General features: G+C 44.2%; 1 protein-coding gene across 1 annotated transcript in view; it reads right to left on the minus strand.

Annotated features, from left to right (window-relative positions):
* RPS6KA2 (ribosomal protein S6 kinase A2) overlaps positions 1 to 21442 on the minus strand; it is a 99550-nt gene extending 78108 nt beyond the window's left edge. The window contains exon 1 of the mRNA XM_060273274.1: positions 20937 to 21442. Coding sequence (XP_060129257.1) covers positions 20937 to 21035 — 99 coding nt within the window. The 5' untranslated portion in view covers positions 21036 to 21442. The remainder of the gene's footprint in view (positions 1 to 20936) is intronic.
* Positions 21443 to 22433: the final 991 nt, after the last annotated feature.

Consider the following 22433-nt stretch of genomic DNA (forward strand, 5'->3'; position numbering starts at 1 on the left):
CATGAATAGTCTCTGAGAACGCTGGCCGTTGGGGGTTTTGGAAGGAAGAACCGAATCATAACTAGAGGAAAGGCAAAAGGAAGTGTAAAACAATCTACTTAGCAATTTAACACAAATGCAGAGGCGTACCTGGGGGGGGGTGGCTAGGTGCACTGGGCACCACACTTGGGGGGGGGGTGCTGCGTGCCTGGGCCATGTGTTACTCCTAGGAGTGACACGGTGACTCAGGCACCTGCAGGCTCCGCATTGCCCAAAACGGCAGTGTGGGGCTTGCGTCTGCCCGCCACCTCTCCCTCAGGAACTCACCCCAACCCGTGGACACCTGAGTAGCTAGTTACAGCACTGCTCAAATGTTAATCATTGCCAGTGCTTAAAAAGTGCTTCGGGCATAAAACTGTACGTAACAGAACGTCACCATCTTACCAATATTGTATCCTGTGCAAAAGCCTGGATGAAAAATACTGATTGTGTTTTCTAATCATTTCCCCTCAAAAGGAACATTTTTTTTAAAAAAAAAACATTCTCAAAATGACTTAAAACTGCTTGCTTTAAGAGTTGTGGTCTCCAAGGAAAAGCAGACATACTATGCAGAGTGGTCAATAATACAATCTTTCCATTCTCTGAAGAAGTTTGCGTGCCCATTTTTACAAACAATTTAACAGCATCATGTCAATATTCACCCTGTGGGGGGCTGGGAATGTACACAATGTGCTGCCTTTATTGAATTACCAAACAAACTGCTTCAGAAGGATGGGACAGCTGAGGTGAACCATCAGAAAAATCGGATTGAACTTACATAATAACAATAGCTGGAGTTTTAAAGCAAACCAATGCAGCTTTCCACAATCCCAGATGACATTCAATTAGACCTAGAGAAGTTATTCATTCATACACTTTCATAATATTAGGAAAACACAAATCTTTACTACGAAGCTCCAGAAAAAAGGCACCTGTGTTTCCAGGGCTTTTTTTCAGCTAGAACATGCTGGAACAGCGTTCTAGCAGCTGTCAGCTGGGCTCCAGAAATGGAGTAAGAGACCCGACCAGCCTCAGCAAAGCCCTGCTGAGCATTTGGCTCACAAAAAGACCCTCCCCAGAGTCCAAAGGGGACATCCTCTACAGGCTCCAGAGAGGGTCTCCTCGCAAGCCAGAGGCACAATGGGGCTTTGCAGATTTAAGGAGAGACATGATAGCTGACTTCAAATATTCTGAAGGCTTGTCACTCAGAACATGGGTAGGACTAGAGCACCTTGGGCAGTGGGAGCTCTCCTTCACTGGAGATATTTCAGAATATTTGAAGGCTGGACAGAGCCTTTCTACCAGAGCATTCACTGAATGAGGGGGTTGGATTAAACGACCACTGAGGTCCATCTGAATGTTAAAAGTATGATTCCATGGATAGGATTAAAGAATAGAAAACAAACTGAATTTAGTTTGATGTCTTGCTTCAGTACTACTGAAGCTTGCTGCTTCAATTCATAAATGTACAGTAGCATCTACATAACTCTCTTCAGCAGCCGAAAAGATCCACAGTAAATATCTTAAGACTATTCCTGTAAATTGTATAGATCATGGGTAGGCAAACTAAGGCCCGGGTGCCGGATCAATTGCTTTCTAAATCCGGCCCGCGGACGGTCCGGGAATCAGCGTGTTTTTACATGAGTAGAATGTGTCATTTTATTTAAAATGCATCTCTGGGTTATTTGTGGGGCATAGGAATTTGTTCACCCCCCCCCCAAAAAATATAGTCTAGCCCCCCCAAGGTCTGAAGTACAGTGGACTGGCCCCCTGCTGAAAATGTTTGCTGACCCCTGGTATAGCTTTATACATCTATATCTATAGCATGCATGCATGCCACTATGTTTTCGTCTGTTGTTAAACTGACCCAATGGTTACCATTTACAAATGTAAAGTAAATGAGAAGATGCCATTTATAACTCCTTAGGCTTCATTTCTATATAAGATGAGGAATAAGAGATAAAAGTCTTCATGAAGTAGACAGTTTTTGAGGAAGGGAGAGAGAAAGAGCTCTGGTGGTATCATGTAGCTGTTCTGGGACAAAGTTCTAGACACTAGGGACAGAAAGGGAAGATACATTTAAGCAGGATAAAGGGGCCTTCGGGTGGCCATGGGTGGTGGAGCAAGAACAGTGACTATCACAGACAGGGATATATTGGGATAGGAGGGCTAGGAGATAAATGCTGGAGAAGCAGGATATGGGAATGAATGGACAAGAGGCCAGTTTCTCAGGAGTCATTTGTATTGTGTCATTTATGTAAAATCCTGCGTACCTTCACCTTGATTGACATGTTGATGAATATGTAATTTCCTTGCACTCGTGAATACAAATGTAAGACAGTAATAAAAGCTCCCCTTTAAAATATGGTTTAGAGAGTTGGTTGATAATGGCCGCTTACCTGGTCAGAACACCTGGTCAGGTGTGTGGTTGCAGCCTGACACAGCAGTCCCTCACACCCTCAGAGAGCAAAATTATTTTGCCATGGAGACTGCCCATTGGAAGGCCTCCCTGGCCAGCTTCCATCATGAAGTTCGAAACTGCCCTATCAGGTGCAAGCTGAGGGGTGGGCACATTCCCCAATTGTGGTTGCTGAAAGATCTGAAAAGTATCCTGAAGGATTCATTGACATTATAAGAAATTTGGTTTGCAGCCTAATGATTATTATTATTATTATTATTATTATTATTATTATTATTATTTTACAATGGTAGCAACTAGAGGATAGCTCAGCCAGTAGAGCATAAGACTGTTAATCTCAGGGTCATGGGTTTGAGCCCCACATAGGGCAAAAGATTCCTGCATTGCAGGGGGTTGGACTACATGACCCTCATGGTCCCTCCCAACTCTACAATTCTTTGATTCTATGATAATCTACATCTAGATTCTCTTTTTTATAATGATTTTTATTGGTTTTTAAACATAAAATCCATCTTATATATAATATAAAAAAAAGACAATTGGCTATATCAGCCTTAGACTTCCCTCCTCCTTGGCTAATGGTTTTCTAACTTATTCTCTAATATTGCATTTTGTTATTATTATTACTCTTAAATCATATTCCTAGATAAACCAATTAAGAATTATACTGAATAATAAATTATAAATTTAATCTTACAAAACCTCTTGTAACCCTACTAGTGATGTCAATTATTTGCAGTTGTCTTTCAGATACAACATTAATTTATTCCAGTCTTTCAGAAAGGTCTGGTCCTGACTCCTGCTGGTTCCGAATTTTCCCAGTTAGTTTCGCCAGTTCAGCATAGTCCATTAATTTCATCTGCCACTCTTCCTTCGTTGGAATCTCTTCCTATTTACATCTTTGAGCTAATAATATTCTTGCTGCAGTTGGATCATTTACATCTAGATTCTCATCTACCTCACTGGCACACAAAAATAACTGACAATATGTTACAGATTGTAACAATTCACAGCTGTCAAAATGAAAACACCAGTGACTTCAAGGTAATAAGGACTTCACCTTAAATCAGGAGGAATGAGGAACCATCTTCAGCTTGAGCACCACATTCCCTTGTGGAATCCTTCTGGGAGTCACATGATGGTTGTGGGTAGGGCCAGAGACAAAAAGTGGATGAAGCAACAAATGTGACTTAAAAGGTAAAGGTCCAGTCGTGGACGACTCTGGGGTTGCGGCACACATCTCGCTCATAGGCTATGCTAAAAAAATCAGAATTTTCTTCCAACCAGGCAAACAAGAGAAATTATCACAGTTCAAGCTCACATTCCGACTGGGTGACAGCACCCAAGGAAGACAGAGAGCAGAGCCTAGGGAGGGTCTTAGTGGGCAGACAGAAAGTCTTGGAAAGCTGCATTCAGTCCCTCAGTCTGAGGTTCCCCATACCTGTCTTAAACCATACCTTCCATTATGCGAGGGGGGAAAAAACAGATTCTTGATCTGGAATCAAATCTGCTGAAATAACCTTATGTTCTCTTTAATCTGAATTTTCTACCTGGCTTGATTAATTCATTTGTTATTCCCGTGTTCGTATATGGATTCACCCCATTCAGCTACCATCACTGGGAATGTATATGCTTAGTTGCATGTATCCTTTCATGGCTGTCAAAGCTCTGATTTTAATAGTGACAGACATTAGAAACATGGATTCTTTGGATCTTTGTACTAATTGCAGCTTTATATATGCTCCTGCTAAACAAAATGCTTTGTAAAATAGGTTTAAATAGCATTTAAAAATGAATCAACAGAACTAAATTCCATATTTGTTGTTTTTTTTTAAGATAACAAATATACTGAACAAAATAGAGCTTGGCCAATGTTGTTTTAAAAAAAATAAATAAAAATAAATGGGGCTTCATTTCAAAGCAGTTAAAGAACTATAAAAACTCAACAGAAAGGTTATGTCAAAGAGCACTCTTTCCCCTCTAATGCAATTTCACTAAAAGCTAAGTTCTCTGGCTGCTGATCAATAGCCAGAGAACTATGAATTTTCTTTCTTTCTTTCTTTTTTAAAAAAGATTCCTTACTGTTCAAAAGAACAGATCCATTCATCAATAGGAAACGTCACCATTTGCCTGAACAACATCAAATAAGTAATAAATATTTTCAAGTGGAATAGCTTAGTGGCTGATGTGACTCCAGTTTGTTCATGATAACTTGCTAGTACATATCTTTCTGGCTCCTATTTCACAGGCAAAATCCAATATTCCGATGATGAGAGTCCAACCTCAGTCACAAATTATTGATAATGAACATCTATTCTAGAGCAAACTTACTTCACCTCAGAGCTCCTAAAAATGCTGAAACAGATGAACACATTTTGTTCAAAACGGCACATGACCAGCTATATAGCAATTCTGTAGTGAGCTATTTTCTCATTATCTTGAAGAATAATTGAGAGTGTGTTAAGATGCATGGGGGACAGATCACAACTCTGAGAACTATTGTTTGTCAGTGCTATTGTTCTGGCACTATAAAAATTCAATTAGACACCACTGCATCAGTGAATCCTGGGTTTCACAAAAGGAAAGAAGCAATTTGTTTCTCAATGCAGCTTGACAATAGTTCTTACTTATACAGCACTTAAAAAGCTTGAATTCTAAATGCACACCTACAAAGAAAGGTTCAGTTGGTCATGGCTGCATGTGCTTAATGGGAAAGACTAAGCAATCACTTTCACAATATTCTGATTAAGCAGACATAACCCAGTATTATTAGTTACTGAACTCAATGGAATATACCTCAAATGCCCTATTCAAGCATTCTCCTTGGGTGAGAACAACACACGAGCTCGGGACTTATGGATCTTGTTTAAGACTGACATATGTGCACCATATGAGGGAAAACTCAATCTCTGGAGAATCTGAAGAGCAGGAACCACTGGTTAATCTTGCAGCTCCTAGAAGTCAGGAAAACAGTCAAGAGAGCTGCAGGTAGTGGGTTGAGATAACTGTAGAAATCCCTTGCCAGCTTTATTTTGCTTCGGAAAGTCCTCCTGAAGCTAAACTCTAGTGGATGGTAGTGTTACCAAAATACATGCCTGTACAAATAAGGGTTGCTAAGGCAACTCTAGCAATGATCTAGCTTAGTTCAGAGCCAACACCAGAGATAGAACTGAATTTACTACAAACAGTGATTTATCCATAGCTGCTGATGCATTCCTCCTACTTGGTTCTTACCTTTAAATATGCTTGTCATATCAGACTCAGCAGAGGAGGTTTCCTTACAAAGAATCCTATTTATAACCAGTTGTGTAGAACCTTAGCCTGATAATATGGAGGATCCATAGAGAAGCAAGCTACTCCTTTCCCTGATACTGCAATGGCCTCTGCCATGAGGCCAAGGAATCAATGAACAATGGGAAGGAGATTATGACAAGAGGGAGTTCCTAGACTCGCCCACCAGCCCAAGAAGGGACAGCTGCATGGAACTTGGTTTCCCCTTCTCCTTGCCTGGAAAAAACTACTCTGCTCTGTGCACCAATTGCCCTGGAACTGCAGAAGCAAGAGGATGGGACACTCTGGGCTCACCCGTTGGCCAAAGGAACACAGAAAGCTGCCTTATACAAGCCACTGCTGTGCCTCTTTTCCTATCACCCCCTCCCATCTTTACAGGTTCCACTTCATTCTTCCTTTCGTTACCAGGGCTGATTTACATGTTACTCATTGTTTCTGGTAGCTGTCTGGAAACCCTTTTCCATGCAGCTGATCCATTCAGTGGAAACACGGGAAGCTGTCTATACCAAGTCAGGCCATTGGTCTATCTAGCTTAGTATTGTCAACATTCAGCAGCTCTCCGAGATTTGGGGCAGGGTTCCCCTCCAGCCCTACGTAGAGATGCCAGTGATCAAAACTTGGACCTTTTGCATGCAAAGCAGATGTTCTACCACTGAACTATGGCCCTTGCCTGAAAAAGAGCCACCAGCTGCTGTACATGAAAGAACATTCACAAGGGGAATTCACAACAACTGCCTGAAAAACAGGATTAAAAATACAGCAAATGGCAGAGCAATCCAAACTCCTTTTGTACCGATTTTGGACAGGATGGTGGTGCCAGCTGGTGTGGAGCTCTCACTTCCACCTGCTGAATGTGCAGGTGGAAGTACTGCAGGTGGGATCCTTCCAGGGATGGAAGGGGGCAGGGCTGAGCCAGCCCTTAATCTGTCAGATCCTGCGACTGTTTGGGGCCTGGTCTGCCTGCTCCCCTACTTCCACCCCAGCTGCCATGTGTGGCAGGGCTGTGGATGTGGGAGTGGTCCCCACCCACTTTGTAATGCCCCACAAGCCTGGGGGTGGGGAATTTAGGATTGCAGTCTAAATAATTAAGAAACAGCTTTAGAGGGTGCATAGCACAGTGTTCTGGCTGTTGAAACAACCATGCAGAAAATTCATTAAGTAGCACAAATGAACAGCAGGTACAAAACACTGTGAAGCAAGTTAAGTTTCACAATATTAGGAGCCTCTTGGATGAAAAATGCAAGTATTATAGAATGATGCCCATATGGTTGGTACGTACCCATGTTTTCAAACCAACCCCTTCGTTCACATGAAATAATATGGTGGGTAATGCTAGATTACTAACCTCAGAAATCCAACCCCACCCTTCTCCAACCCCAAGTCCCTAACAATCCCACCCCACTTTAGTAACTGCAACTCAAAGCTATCTTTTAATCTGAAAAAGTATATTTTGAGTTGACAGCAAAGATGCTTTATTCTGATGTCCGTGTTTCCCCTTTTTTAAGACACCGTCTTATAACTTTTTTTCCTCAAAAAAACACACGGTGTCTTATTTTCAGGGGGTGTCTTTTTTTTTTTAAAACGGTGCTACGGGTTTTGTGAAGCAAGAACTGTCTATGGATAGATCTGCTCTGGGCGCCGGTGCTGGAGCCCTATCGGTTGCAAAAACTGACGCAGATTGCAACGTAAAAGAGGAGATACTCAAGCCGTTGCATTGGGACACCTTGCTGGGGAAAAAATGAATATCTCCCCGTTCGCGATGCTTTTAAAGCCTTCCCTTTGTCCCCTTCCTGAGCTGACTCTCCAAACATTAATGAACTCCCTCCCCCTTGCCCTTCTCCCCTCTAAAGTGGCTGCCTGCCTGCAGGGACGATGAGGTGGGAAACCTCTTTGCCAAGTTACCATACAGCAGTTACGAGAGGGATGCGGGCAGACGGACAGGTTGCCCTCCTCGCCACCCCTCCAGGCTCCCTGCGCTCCACCGGCAGCTCCTCTTCGCGGGAAGTGATCCTGCCGAGGGATCTGGCTCCGGAGACTATGCAGGGGGTGGGGTGGGGCTGCTTCATCCAGCGGCAGGCTCGTAACTCCCCCCTCGCCGTCGCTAGGGCTGCCGAGGCTGGATCACGCCCCTTGTCCTGCGCCTGCGCTGCGCGCCAGGTTTTGCCCGATCTGGTTCCGCGAGTTCCTAAAGAACTGCGAGATCCAGATCTGCGAGTTCCTAAAGAACTGCCAATGCCGCCGCCGCCGCCGTGGCTTGGAGGGGCTCGGTGAAATTGCAGCCTGACGGCCCAGAGAAACAGCTGCAGGAAAGCCTCCAGAATCGTGTGGAAGGGCTAGCGGGCCTCCGGCCGCCGCTCTGCCTCAGGCCATACCGCCCACAATGTTCCGGCGGCGCAGCTCCCGCCGCCATCAGTCGCCCCGCTGCCGCTCTGCCTCGGGCCATGCGGCCCACAATGTTCAAGCAGCAGGGCTTCTGCCGCCGCTCTGCCTCCCGCCGCCGCTCTGCTTCGGGCCATGCGGCCCATAACGTTCCGGCGGCACAGCTCCCGCCACCGTAGTCGCCCCGCTGCCGCTCTGCCTCAGGCCATGTGTCCCACAATGTTCCGGCGGCGCAGCTCCCGCCACCGTCAGTCGCCCCGCTGCCGTTCTGCCTCGGCCATGCGGCCCACAATGTTCTGGCAGCAGGGCTTCCGCTGCCACTCTGCCTCCCGCCGCCGCTCTGCTTCGGGCCATGCTGCCCACAACGTTCCGGCAGTGCGGCTCCCGCCGCCGCCAGTCGCCCCGCTACCGCTCTGCCTCGGCCCCCTCCCATCTGGTCTCAAGCCTCTCTGAGGCTCCAAAGGGAAGCAACAAGGTACGTCTTATTTTCGGGGTATGTCTTACATTTCACGAATGCATAAAAACCCTGCCATGGCTTATATTATGACTATGCCTTAAAAAAGGGGAAACACGGTGTTTTGCATGTTAAACAAAAAGTGACTAAAATATCAGCAGCATATGCAATGGTGGGACTAGATTTAATGGACTTTGGTTACAGGGTAGATATCAGCTGATCATCAAGAGAACCATCTTAACAGTAAGAGCAATTTGATCACTGGTTTGCGGTGGGTGGGAGGTGAAGGGTAGCTCTCCTTTGCTGGAGGTCTTAATGCAGAGACCAGGCAGTCATTTGTTGGGAATGCTTGTGATCTGGGATTCCTTCATCATGCAGGGAACTATACATGGCAGCTTACTAAACCCCTCTAACTTCATGGTTCAGTTTATTCTACAATAAATAAACTTGGCTTTGAAATTGCCAAGCAAAAAAGAGAAACAGCTGCTGCAGTCCTATGTACATGGACTTGGGAGTAAATGCCACTGTACTCAGTAGGACTTCTTTCCAAGTTATTCTGCAGAGGACCAAGCTGAATGTTAAGACAAAAGAAAGTTTAAATAAAAAAATATTGTTAATGAGAAAAAAATAGTATTCTCATCTGCAACATCTAGAGAAATAAAATGCCAGAGAAACAGATAGCACCATTAATCTGGCCTCTCCATAAGAAAGAAAACATAATTGAATGTACTAATTATTGTGGCTGTATTGTTGAATGCAAAATTCTGTCATTGTCTGATTAAATGGTTGTTTAAGATTAAGAAGTGCTTGGATAATGTGTGTGCAGATTTCCAAATGAATCTAACTACGTCAGCCATTCTGGCTTATATCTAGTCTATAATTCCAGAGTAACTTATTTAGCCAGTCCTTACACGATGCATTTTTGCATTAGTTCTTTCTAAATCTAAAAGGAAATAAAATGTGTGGTTTTATATATATATATATTGTTACAGAACTGGTGGTGTTCCCCTAAACACTAAAATTAATAAATGCTAGGATTTTGGGTTATTGGTGATATGAAGGGAGAATATGAACTGCAAAGGAATTCCTGGGTAGCCTGGCCAAACTAGGGCCATTAAGAGAGCCATTGTGGGTTGTTAACAAGACAGTGGCACTTCTAGCACCAGGTGTGACCAGAGACTGGAGATTTGGAAGGTTGCCAGAGTAACTACTGGGGGGGAGGGGCCTATGGGAAGAAGAAAGAGATTCATCTTGGTGAGGGAGAAGGAAGGACTGCCTGCAGTGCTCTGGGCCTTGCTGTAAGATCTGGACCCCTTCCAGGCAGACTGAAGGTGTAAACATGTGAATAAAACCTTATTTCTTAAAGCACTATAATCTCTGCCATGTCTTCTATTCTCCAAAAGGACACATGGCTTGGTAGAGAGAGGGACAGGCGCCGGGCTTTTACAACACAATATATAAGTCTTCTAGCTCTCCACTTTCCCCCTTAGAAGTGAATCAACAATTCACTTATATGGAGGAAAGTAAAGGGACATGCATCACCCATTTAATCTGCTCCCTGCCCTTAGTGACTCCATAGACGAGTCATCCCCAGACTACGGCCCAAGGGCCAGATACAGCCCGAAGGACGCAGTTATCAGGCCTGCGGCGACCCCTGCCACCTGCTGCCACTGCCCGCTCTTACCGGCATGGCGCGGCTGCCCACTCCCGGGTCGCAGAGCATGCACAAGCGTCATTTATGGTGCACTCCCGGGTCAGAGGAGGCCCATGCACATGCACACAAGTTATTTCCAGTGCTCCTGCAACCCAAAAGTGCGCCGGAAATAGCGTGTGCGCTCATGTATGGGTGTGCGCTCCCCTGCCCTCCGGCCCGCCACGCGATCAGCACTGCAGGCACTGGCCCAAAGTGCCATAAGTTTGGAGACCCCTGCCATAGACTCTCACAACTGAGAATTAAACCTGCTCCTGTTTGCAAAGCCTTGTCTTGAGTTGTTTCTTGGTCACACTAGAGTATGACAGAATGTTGGCATATATATTAAATAGTCTTTTTAAGTACAATATCTGGTTAGGTTTGTTCTGGCGTGTGCTTGTCTACTTCCATTATTGTGGAGCCAGCTGGCGTATAGCTGCTTTCTATTCCCAATTGCTGTTTCCTGACATCTTGAGACACCTGTGAGTCATCACAAATGTGTCTCCTTTTGGGAAAACAAGCTGGGTCATGCCTTTCCTCATGCAAAAAGTGGCCCAGTAAAATGTTGGCCTGTACTGGACCCCACATGATGCTTTATATGCTGCTTTCCACTATCTTGTACTCCTTTGAGGGTGGCTGGGTCTGGCGCATGTTTGTCTAAATGCAAAAAGGAATTGTGCAATGCGGAACTACGTCCAAATCTTCCTCAATTTAAGGTATATATTGTGGCTCCTGTGCCACGCTAAACCATTTGTCTTGTTTAAGAAGGAAATGACACGGGTTTTAGCTATTGTTCTCAGATTTAAATTGGCAACTGCTTCTTGCTTCATTCTCCTCTTAGTGTTTGCAAGATTACAGTTTCAGAGTCTGCTGGATTGCAGAGCCAATGTAAACCATAGTGTAATTCCTTTATCCTGTTAACATCCAAGAAGAGAAATCTTAAATCCACAATTGTGACCATGTGAACATTTTCTGAGCACCAGCAGTTTTGCCAGGCACTTTTAAATGGGGGGTTTTCCTGTTGTTATTCTGTCTCTCACAGCTACAATAAACCTACCATTAAAATTATGGACTGGTCATTTCTTCGTCAGAGGGCAAACAGGCAAATTTAGCAGGGGATCAAATACTTCCCCTCCCTCACTGTAGATGCTGCCTCTGTCATCCTCCCTAGTAAGAGTCACAGCTAAGAGGTAGAATACTTGTTCTGCATGCAGAAGGCCCTAGGTTCAATCCTCAGCTTCTCAATGTACGGCTGGGGGAAGCCCCAGTCAAACCCTGGAGAGCCACCTCACAGGTGGCGCTCAGCAACATTCAAGACATCTTAAAGTGCCTTGCTGTTCTTGTGAAGCACGCAAGAAAACCAACAGCAAATAGTGCTTCTTGTTATTCACTCAGACATTGTGAGGCCAAATGGGCCAGCCCTCTCCCTCCTTACTCTCTAACTTTGCCCAGGGCAGCGTGAGCAAGGGACTCCCAGGGATTGGGCGGTTTGAGCGTGGGTGCTCCTGGGACAGCAGCTCCTCTCCCCATACCTGGCATGACTTGCAAAGGCGGCCCTTTGGCTGTGCTGCTGTCTCTGAGAGGTAAGCGGAGAGCTTATATTTATTCATACCCCACCTTTTTATCCTGACAGTGAATCAATGTTGGGTTGCTAATGAAAGCACATACATCTGTTTGTGTATTGAATGCTGTTTAACAAATAAACATATTAAATCTATTATTTGTGTATTTAATTATATATATTGTGTATATTAAACAACATGAGCTATATTGCAAACACTTTAATTTACGAAACGGAAATTTAGTTCAGTGTGTGGCCCTCAGGTTCTGTGTCGAGGTACTCTTGTCTGAAAGGACCACCCTGGGCTAGAACTTTTATTTGGGCTTCCAAGCCACTACTGCTTAAAAGTAAAGAGAAAATAGGCCAACATTTGGGCAACGCTGCCACTTAATCACTGAAAACAATCAGAAATGCAGAATTGGATATACACAGTCAGGTTAAGTCAATTCTGCACTCCAGTTATTTAAACAGATCATACATCTATCATTGTGGAATTTATATGATCTGGTCACAGGCCACGAAGGAAATGGGAAAATGGAAGCAAACACATTACATTTGCAAGAGCAAGGTGCCCATTATGAAAATATATGTCCAAAAGATTTTTTTAGACAACCTGGGATTTTTCAGACATTTGAGTATGTAGGCAGTGCTCCTATAAAAATTAGAAGAATTTTAATTCCCTAGCTTGCAAATTTGTTCATGGTGTTAGATGTGTATTGAGGTTTATTGTTTTGAATGCTGAATGAGCGAATGAGCATGTCTTTAGTTATATGCATCTGGCTTCCTTTTTGCTTTCTAATTGTCCTGTTTTGCTTTTGCTCTAATAGATGCCATGGGGTCTCTCATGCTAAAATAAATTGAATACATTGTGTATATCTGGGCATCATACCATCCAAATGTCTGTGGGTGCCATGCAAGTCAATGTAACAGAGTGAAGTTACTATGTGCTCATTGTTTGGAGCTTTAATTTTTTTAGAGTCTTGATGAATGCTGCATTGACATCACCATTAGTACAGTACTCTGCAGAAATCAAATAGGGTGGAAGCCAAACAATAATCTGCAGCTTTTACTGTACAACTGTGGAGTAACAGGGAATCATAATGATACTGTCTACTGGCATTCCTCTGCAAAGTTCAGATTTAATTAATATAGGGCTGAGCTATGTATTATACCAGCCATATGGCAAGTGGCTCAAACTAGGGATAGAAAATAACTTTTGATTCCCTCCTAACTCCCCAAACATCCCCAGTTCAGAAATATCTAAGCCAAATGTTGGTTCGGTAGAAAGTTTTTGCCTTGACTTGTATAGCAGTGGCACAGTTTGCCCATTTCTCTTCTTGCCCCTTCTCCATGCTTCCACAAACTTACTGAGCTATGAGGTGGGGTTAAAGGGAATGAACCATAGATGTTAAAGCCAAAGGCTGCTTCTAACAGTGCAAGCTGTTCTTGCACTCTAAGCTGTTCCAACATGAACTCTGGAAGTTTAGTTACTTTTATTCCCCTTGACTCATTGACTTGGAAGAATAACAAGATTTCCTAGAATTCAGGACTGTTTCTCAATTCCTCACCCTGCTATGAAGACTTGAAATTGGTCATCTTCTTCCACTGGCATGCCAATTATTAGGATGAAGTCCATGAAGACAATGGGTTGTTTCCTATCCTGTGCCAGTGGAGATCCACTGGTGCCACAGGGCTTCTGTTTCTTCTCCTTCCACTGTGCACCACCAAAATCCGCTCCCAATGTTCTCACAATCTTCCCAAGCCAGTTCTGAGGGTGTGCAGGGTGGGCTGGAGGGGACAGGAGAGGAAGAAGTTCTGTTGCACACACTGAACTTCTGCCAATGGAATTGGAGTGCTGGGCATAGCCCAATAACTCCTTCTATGTATCTAAGCAGTTCTGCCACCTTCCTTTGAAAAAATTCAGAGGCACTTGTGTGATTCCAGGTAGGAAGCATTGAAAACAAATCTCCCACAAAGTACTAGCCAAGTTAATGCTCTGGTTAAGCCTGCTTAAGACATCCAATTTGGAAAATATTGTTATATACTTTGGATGCCAGAGTTTGTGGGTCCAAGACACCCATGTGTCCTAGATTTAGTAAATGTTAGAATTAAGAGAAGGTGCCAGACATTCAATTTAGCATGTTAAAAATGAACCATGTGGTTTTTTTGTTTTGTTTTCTAAGCCAGGCTGGCTTCCTGAATTGCCTGGAGAGATGCACCATTAAAAGAGCACCAAAAATGACTAATGTTTTCATTAGTCCCATCCAAGACTCTCTGGGCCAGACAGCAAATGGAGAAAGCCTCTCCCTGGGATGAGAGAGAGAGAGATAGCAGAGACAAAAGGCCAGAGTTTTTCAGCAGGGGGCCGGTCCACAGTCCCTCAGACCTTGTGGGGGACCGGACTATATTTTAGAAAGAAAAAAATAATGAACGAATTCCTATGCCCCACAAATAATCCAGAGATGCATTTTAAATAAAGGCACACATTCTACTCATGTAAAAACAGTAGGCAGGCCCCACAAATAACCCAGAGATGCATTTTAAATAAAAGGACACATTCTACTCATGTAAAAACACGATGATTCCTGGAGCATCTGTGGCCCGGATTTAGAAGGCGATTGGATCGGATCCAGCCCCCGGGCCTTAGTTTGCCTACCCATGGAGTAGGGACTCTGTATGATGTCTGTACACCATACAATAAAACAATATCACTTTTTAGCTGACCACTGTCTCTGAAGACCTCTCCCTCTCCCAATGTTTTCATTAGTCCCATCCAGGCAGCTACTCCATGACTGAGGAAATCATGCAGGCTTTGCTCTCAAATCACACACATAGTGAACGTGACCTGCTTCTCTTCATAGCTTGTTTGTCTGGCAAGGCATACAAGACAGAACAGGATACCTGTTAGGCTGCGTAAAACAGTTTCGGCCTCATGCAAGAGTTCCAGAATCTTTTGAAATAACCACAGCACCAACTCCTGAACACATTTTGGAATTAACTGTTGTCCCACAAATTGTAAAGTTTATTCTCCATGGTGGGTCGAGGTCTTTACAAAATACAAAATATAAAGCCTAATAAAAAATATATCTGATTACTTCTTGTACTAATTGGGAATGACACAGAGTGGCAAACTGACCTATTTTTCAATATTCCCTTCACTGTACTTCTCTTGTTGGTCAACCCCCACACCGCACAATGCCTTGAACTTCTCCACAACTTGTGCATGCTGTTTGAAAGTCACTGTCTCTGTTGTCTTTTCAGCACCAACTGAAGACCTTCCTCTTTCAACAAGCCTTCTGAGTGAAGATCTTTCCCAGTCTGCATCTGTTTTGGAATTGTTTTTAAATGCTTTCATTGTTATATTGCTTGTGTGCTTGCTGCCCTGGGCTCCTTTGGGAGGAAGAGTGGGATAATAATTTAACAGACCAACCAACAAACAAAGGATGCAATCCTCCCCATCACCACCACCAGTATTTAAAATGGCTAGAAAATGATTTATAAATGGTGCTGGCTTCTTTCCCCATACCAGGATGGAACGTACTTGCACTATTTTTTTTTAAACTCTTTTTGCAGCTAGGCTAAAGCAAGCAACTCTTTCTTTCCATTCAGCCCATGCTGCAGGATCATGGAAGCTGGGGAGTCTTGGTGCATGGAACAATGCCATTTTCTTTGTCTGGTTTGGAATCCGTAGGTTTAAAACTTTGACTTCTGACACCGTATCACAGAAGGCTTACAGAGCACACCATTCAGGAAGCTAGACAAGAGCTTCATTGTCTCTCTTAAATGAGAACAGAACAGCAAGAGGAAACTCCCAACTCTACTCAAAGAGAACATAAGAAGAGCCCTGCAGGATCAGGCCAAAGGTCCATCTAGTCCAACATCCTGCTCTTACAGTGACCAACTAGATGCATATAGGAAACCCACACTCAGAATCTGAGCACAACCTCACTTTCCCCACCTGCAATCCCCAGCAACTCGTATTCAAAGGCAATTGTGGAAGAAGAACAGAGCCATTGTGGCTAGTAGCCATTGATAGCCCTATCCTCCGTGAGTTTCTCTAACCCTCTTCTGATGTGATCCAAGTTGGGAGCAAATTCAATCATTTTAACTATGTGCTGTGCTACAGGGGCATACCCAGGATCAAAACTGGGGGGGGGGGCGAGCCATGGTCATTCAGATTGTGACATTTCAGCATGGAAAAGACGAATGAACATGGGCGTACCTAGCGAGGGGCATGGGGGGGCAGCCTTTTGATCCCTCCAACGCTGCGGGATGCTGCGCCCCCGTCGGGCAGCTCCAGTGAGGAGCACTCCAGCCTCTCAGACCAGGCGTATGAACCCAACAGCGAAGCCATGCCAGGAGGGCAGCTGGCGGGTCTCGAACCAGTGAGTCCAGGGCAGGCGGGCGTGCAAGCGGGCAGCATCCCCCTCTATGTACTGCACTATGCTCCGGCAGGCGCCCTCCTCCGCCCGGCCGCGCTCTATTTATGAGCTTCCTCCCAGGCCGCCTGGGGAGGGACCGGCTTCGCCTTGGGCGCGCCCTGCCTGCCTCGCCGGAGGAAGAGAACACGGGGAGGGGTAGGAGGGCCTGGCACTGTCGGGAGGGAGGCGTGGGGAAGGCATGTGGGGGGCCTCCAGGGCTCACGCAGCTTGCTTTCCAAGTTACCATTTATTATTATTTTTGCTTTGAGGAGGCAGCTGCCCTCACTGGGTAAGCCCATGCTGTGCAAAGTAGTTTCTTTCATCTGTCCTGAATCTTCCAACATTTAGCTTCACTGGATGCCTATAAGCTCTAGTGTTATGAAAAACCTTTCTCCATCCACATTCTATATTCCATCCATAATTTTATAAACTTTTTATTATGTCTCCTCTTACTTGTGTTTTTTCTAAACTAAAAAGTCCCAAACAGTACAACCTTTTCTCACAGGGGAGTCACACCACCCCCTTGATCAAGTTGGTTGCCCTTTTCTGAACCTTTTCCAACTCTACAATATCCTTCTTGAAGTGAGGCAACCAGAACTGTAGACCACGCATGTCCAAAGCCCATTTCGGGGGCCTAATTTGGCCCCCGTGGCAGTATATGGCCTGGGGTAAAATCCAAAAAGAGTTCATCAACTTCAATCCTAAAAAAAGCTCAAGAAAAAAAACTCAACAGCAGCAATCCTAAAAAAAAATTGTCAACAATTTTGGAATAATATATATGAAGAAATTAAAAAATTATTTAAACAACCAATAAAAAAAAGGCCGGAAGTATTCTTATTAAACATACTACCACCAGAAACTCAAAAAGAAACAAAATCCTTACTGATGTATGCAATGACTGCGGCCAGGGTATTAGTGGCAAGAAAGTGGAAGAGTGAGAATCTACCCACTGTATTGGAGTGGCAAACACTCATGCTAGAATATGTACAACTAGCTAAACTTACTGACTCAGTAAGAGGATCATCAACACAAAAAGTATCCAAAGAGTGGAATGTTTACAAAAAATATCTAAAAGTGTATTATCCTAATAATTCCATATTGGCAGGTATAGAATAACGTTTGTAATATAAAAATGAGATTAAGGAAAAATAGAGAAGAAAGGAAGAAAACTATAACGAAGACCCGTAGAAAATAAAGAATTTGAAATTGTAATATTAGAAGGACGGGAAGTGTCTAAGAGGGAAGAAATAGGATGTAATATAAAGATGGTATACTGTTCACATTGCGAAGAAGAATTTATTTTGAATTATGCATTTAGTTTTTTGTATTTATCTTTTTTGTATGGGATACGATAAGAGGAAAATTTTCGTTGTATTTATATCATACATATGTTATGTTCTGCAATATTTTAAACAATAAAGTCTTATTTGAAAAAAAAAACACAATTTTGGCCAGCCCTCGCGCATGTTCACGTCATCAAATCTGGCCCTCATTGAAAATAGTTTGGGCACCCCTGCGTGTAGACAGTATTCCAAATGTGGTTGCACTACAGATTTGTATAGCAGCATTATGATATTGGCAGTTTTAATTTCAATTCCTTTCCTAATAATCCTTAGCATGGAATCTGCCCTTTTCACAACTGATGCACACTGGGTCAACATCTTCATAGAACTGCCCACTACAACTCCAAGGACTCATTCCTGGTCAAGGCACACCAAGGTCAGACCCCATGAGCTTATGCGTGGAATTAGGATTCATTGCCTCAACATGTATCACTTTACACATGTTAGCACTGAATTGCATTTGCCATTTTATCACCTAGCCACTCAGCAATCTTTAATAATGATTTCCAGACATTTATGCCAAAACAGACATTAAGCTATCTCGGCTGTAATTTATACCCCCCCCCAATTCAATCTTAAAAAACAAAACAAAACTAGTGTTACATTAACCACTGTCCATTCCTCACATATGGAGGATGATCTCAGGAACAAATACAATTAAGTTCAGTGCCACCTAGTAACTAAACTATAAGTAACATTATACACACATGTCTTCTCAGAACTAAGCCCCATTAGAACATGGAACTTTTTTCCTACAAAGAATTGTAGGTGCCGAGGGCCTTCTGGCGGTTCCCTCACTGTGAGAAGTGAGGTTACAGGGAACCAGACAGAGGGCCTTCTCGGCAGTGGTGCCTGCCCTGTGGAACACCCTCCCATCAGATGTCAAGGAAATATGCAACTATCTTACTTTTAAAAGACATCTGAAGGCAGCCCTGTTTAGGGATGTTTTTAATGTTTAATGCTGTATTGTGTTTTTAATACTTAGTTGGGAGCCACCCAGAGAGGCTGGGGAAACCCAGCCAGATGGGTGGGGTATAAATTATTATTATTATTATTATTATTATTATTATTATTATTATTAAACACATTTCTTATTATCTGTTCCCAATATTTCTATCCCACATTTCTATGAAAACGACTGAGAGCATTGGAGCCACCTGAGTGGAGGGTGTGGAATCCACTGTCACAATCAGGTGACAACAAAAACATTAAAGAGTATTGTAATGAAGTATTCCTAAGTACAGTAACACAGTCAAGTAGAAGGAATTCTTGCATTTTTTTCTTTTTAAAAAAATCACCTATTGAACATCTCTGGTCAGTGACCGTAATAAACAGATTCATTCATTCACCTCTTGAACCCTACTGGGTGCTAAAATAGATGACCAATTGCCATTCACTTGCCCTGAATCCATATGGTAGCCTTCTCAGAAGATGTCCACTTCTGAAAACTGCTGGCATTTACTTGGCATCAACTCCATCAAGCAGCTGTCCAATTGGGGCAAAGACATACGTGCGCCTTGACAGTGAAGAAAGGTGTGAATGGCCATGGTTTCCCTAAGGCAGCTTTTACATTTTTAACTATGAAGCATGTCAGCATTGCTAAGATCGGCAAAAATTAAAAGGTGCACATTCTGCTTGTTCTGAAAATAGTTTTACATTATTTAATGTTGTTAAAAAATCTTTTTGTTCAATACTGACCACTAGGGGTGGGCTTTCCCTGCCTTAACTTTAGCAATCCCTTGTTTTATGTTGTATTTCAATTGCTTTTAACATGCAGATATATTGTTGTTCTAAGTCAGTGGTTCTCAACCTGTGGGTCCCCAGATGTTGTTGGACTACAACTCCCATCATCCCTAGCTACCGGGACCAGTGGTCAGGGATTGTGGGAATTGTAGTCCAACAACATCTGGGGACCCACAAGTTGAGAACCACTGTTCTAAGTGGACAGCCAGAAGCAGCATCAAGAAAGAACAGAGAAATCTGAGCTGACCCATCCCAACACAGAAAATTTCAGTGTTCCCACTTCCTTAATTGCCCTTAAACATTTCCCCGTCCTCTTGACAGTTCACTTCTCTTAGAATAATAGTTTCTTCTCAGAGGAAATGCAGTACTGCATGGTCTGAATGCAGGTGCTTATCAAGGCTGCCAACTTATAGAGACCATCAAAAGAAAATCCATTTTCAAACAGTGCAACCACGAGCAAGGAACACCTCCATAGAATCAAACACAGCTCCCTAGCAAAACTCTCAGTTGCAGTAGTTGGGATCAAGAGAGAGGAATTGGAAAAGCAGAGCAGAAAACCTTTTTAAAGCCACAATCCTGTTTAAGATACACTTATCTTTACCCGGGGGAAAGTCCCACTGAACTTGCTGAGGCTGGCTTTTTAGTAGGCATGTACTGGCATGTCTTGTCCAGCTGCAATCCTGTGCATACTCTACTTGGATCCTTACTCAGTAGGACTTGCTCCTGGGCAAACGTGCATGGCTTTGTGCTGTAGATTTTTTATGCCATTTTTACTAATATATGTGAAACTGGGTCTTAGCAATCTTTACAATCTCTTGTACCAGCTTACACTAGTTGCGAAATGAACAGATGCATCACTGGCTTCAAAGACTGACATGACCCCAAAGGATGGAGATGCTGCCTGCCACTGGACTCGGAAGGCTTCCAAATTCCACAGAAGTATTATTTATTTCAGCCTGAAGCACAAACCTACCTTAGCCTTACCATGCACAAATAAGAGAGGTCTTGAGGGGACAGCTATCTGTAGACAGGCTACAACTGCAGCACCGTGGGAACAGAGCGAGTGGTTAAAAGTATGGAAGTAGGACTGGGGAGAACTCAGTTCAACTCTCCACTGGGCCATGAAGCTCACTGGGTGACCTTGGGCCACTCACAGCCTCTCAGCATAACCTACCTCACAAGGTTGTTGTGAGGATTATTTGGGGGCAGGGTGGGAGAACTAAGTGTGCTCCCCTGAGCTCCTTGGAAGGAGGGTGGAATAAAATGAGCAAGAGACCACACCTTTAGGGAAACAGTTGTAAAACTGAGGAAATGGTTTCCCCATGGGATCTACTGCGTTGGTTCTAACATTCCCCAACACCACCTTCCACCCTTCAGCTGGAAAGTGAAATTACTTTTGATAAACAAATGAAATCATTTTTCAAAAGGCTAATTCACACAATTTTTCTCTTGTCCTAAGACTCTTGCACCAGCAACGTCATTAGCAAATTCCGCAGCAATGAGCCCAAGAGGGAAAGAGAGAGAGAAAACTATCTTTTAGAACTTGAACATCGAGCATTTTGTCAGCCGCCGGTGAAGTTATGACCGTGCCGGGTACTATTATTATTTTTTGGTTACCTCAAATCTACTGAGACTCGAGCTCTTGGAGCGAGACTTCTTGCGGAGGTAGACCGAGAAGAACCTGCGCACTGTGAACTTCTTCATGCTCATTTCCATCGCCCCGTCTGGAAGGGCAGCAGGCACCGGAGCCGACCGAGGAGCCGCAGTGGCCGCGCGCGGCTAGGGCAGCCCGGCACACTCCCGCGTTAGATCCATCCGAGGAGGAGAAGCGGAGGGCGAGCCTTCCTCCCTTGGGCAACCAGGGGAAGGGAGGTCCCTTCGGGGATTCATCCAGTCCCGGGGACAGAGATAGAGAACTAAGACCCTCCGAGGCGCATCTCCAGAAGCGCCCCCGCCGCCCGCGGCTCGCTGCCCGGAGCAGATGAAGCGCCTTTTCCGCTCCGCCTCCGCCGCCGATGTTTACATTTCCTCGCTGCAACTGCGAGCCCAACTCGCTGCCTCTCCGCCCTCTTCGCGCCCCTCCCTCGCCTTCGGTCCCGCTACTACGTCCAATCGGAGCCGGGCTCTTGCTGCCCGCATTAGAAGCTCCAAATCCCCAGCCCTTGCAGATGGGAGATAAATATTAAATGTGCCTATTAGTTGTCCTCTTGGTTAAAGCAGGTCTTTTGTCAATTTCCCGGCTCTCCCGGATCGCGCAGTGGAAGCAGGGGCCCTGCTGCACTCCCGCCCTAAGCCGCTTGCAAACTGCAGCAGAGCGAGGGAGAGCTATAATTATCCTGGTCCGATTTGGGAAGAGATGAGCTGCTCAACAAAGGAGATTCTCCTGGGAGATTTCTCCTGTCAGTCAGTCAATCAGTCACATCAGGCTGCTGCAGAAGAGATGCAGCTTCCCAAGCCACAACAACTGATGTCGTGAATGTCTTTCCTCCTTTATGACTTTTCTAGAGTTTCAACCAACCCACCCACCCCCACAAAGAAAAAAAAATGGTTCAGTTTTAGAGAGAACACTCAATACCTTGAAACATCAGATTGTTTCATTTGCATTGCTACAGAACTAAAAGATTCCATCTGATCTCTACATACAAGCTCACATTCCAGAACTCACCAACTGCATACCACCACCTTGACTTTTCAGAACCACAGTTTCATCTTAATTGCACTTAGAAGCACTTAAAAACCATCCTCTTTAATCATCCTGATAGTCTGCATGGCAATGATATTAAAGGGATGTTAAAAATGCAAAGGAGTGCCCAAAGGGTTTGGGTGGAAGAGCAGCACTTGGGGGGCCAGCTGACATTTGCATCCGAAGGACCAAGCTCTGAAATGAGTCAGGTACATAAATTATAAAACATTGCTGCTATTATGTTCTTGCAGCATTAAATGTCTAAATGAGCACTGGTATCACCAAAGAGCTGTTGCTGTTGTGAAGAAGGGGACCCTGTGGCCCTCCAGATGTCCTTGGATTCTAATTTACATCCTCTCTGACCATTGGTCGGGCTGGTTGAGGCTCATGGGAGTTGGAGTCTGGAGGGCCACAGTTTCCGTAATCCAGCA

The sequence above is a fragment of the Zootoca vivipara genome, chromosome 3 (assembly GCF_963506605.1).
Source record: "Zootoca vivipara chromosome 3, rZooViv1.1, whole genome shotgun sequence".
NCBI classification, from domain to species: Eukaryota; Metazoa; Chordata; class Lepidosauria; order Squamata; family Lacertidae; genus Zootoca; species Zootoca vivipara.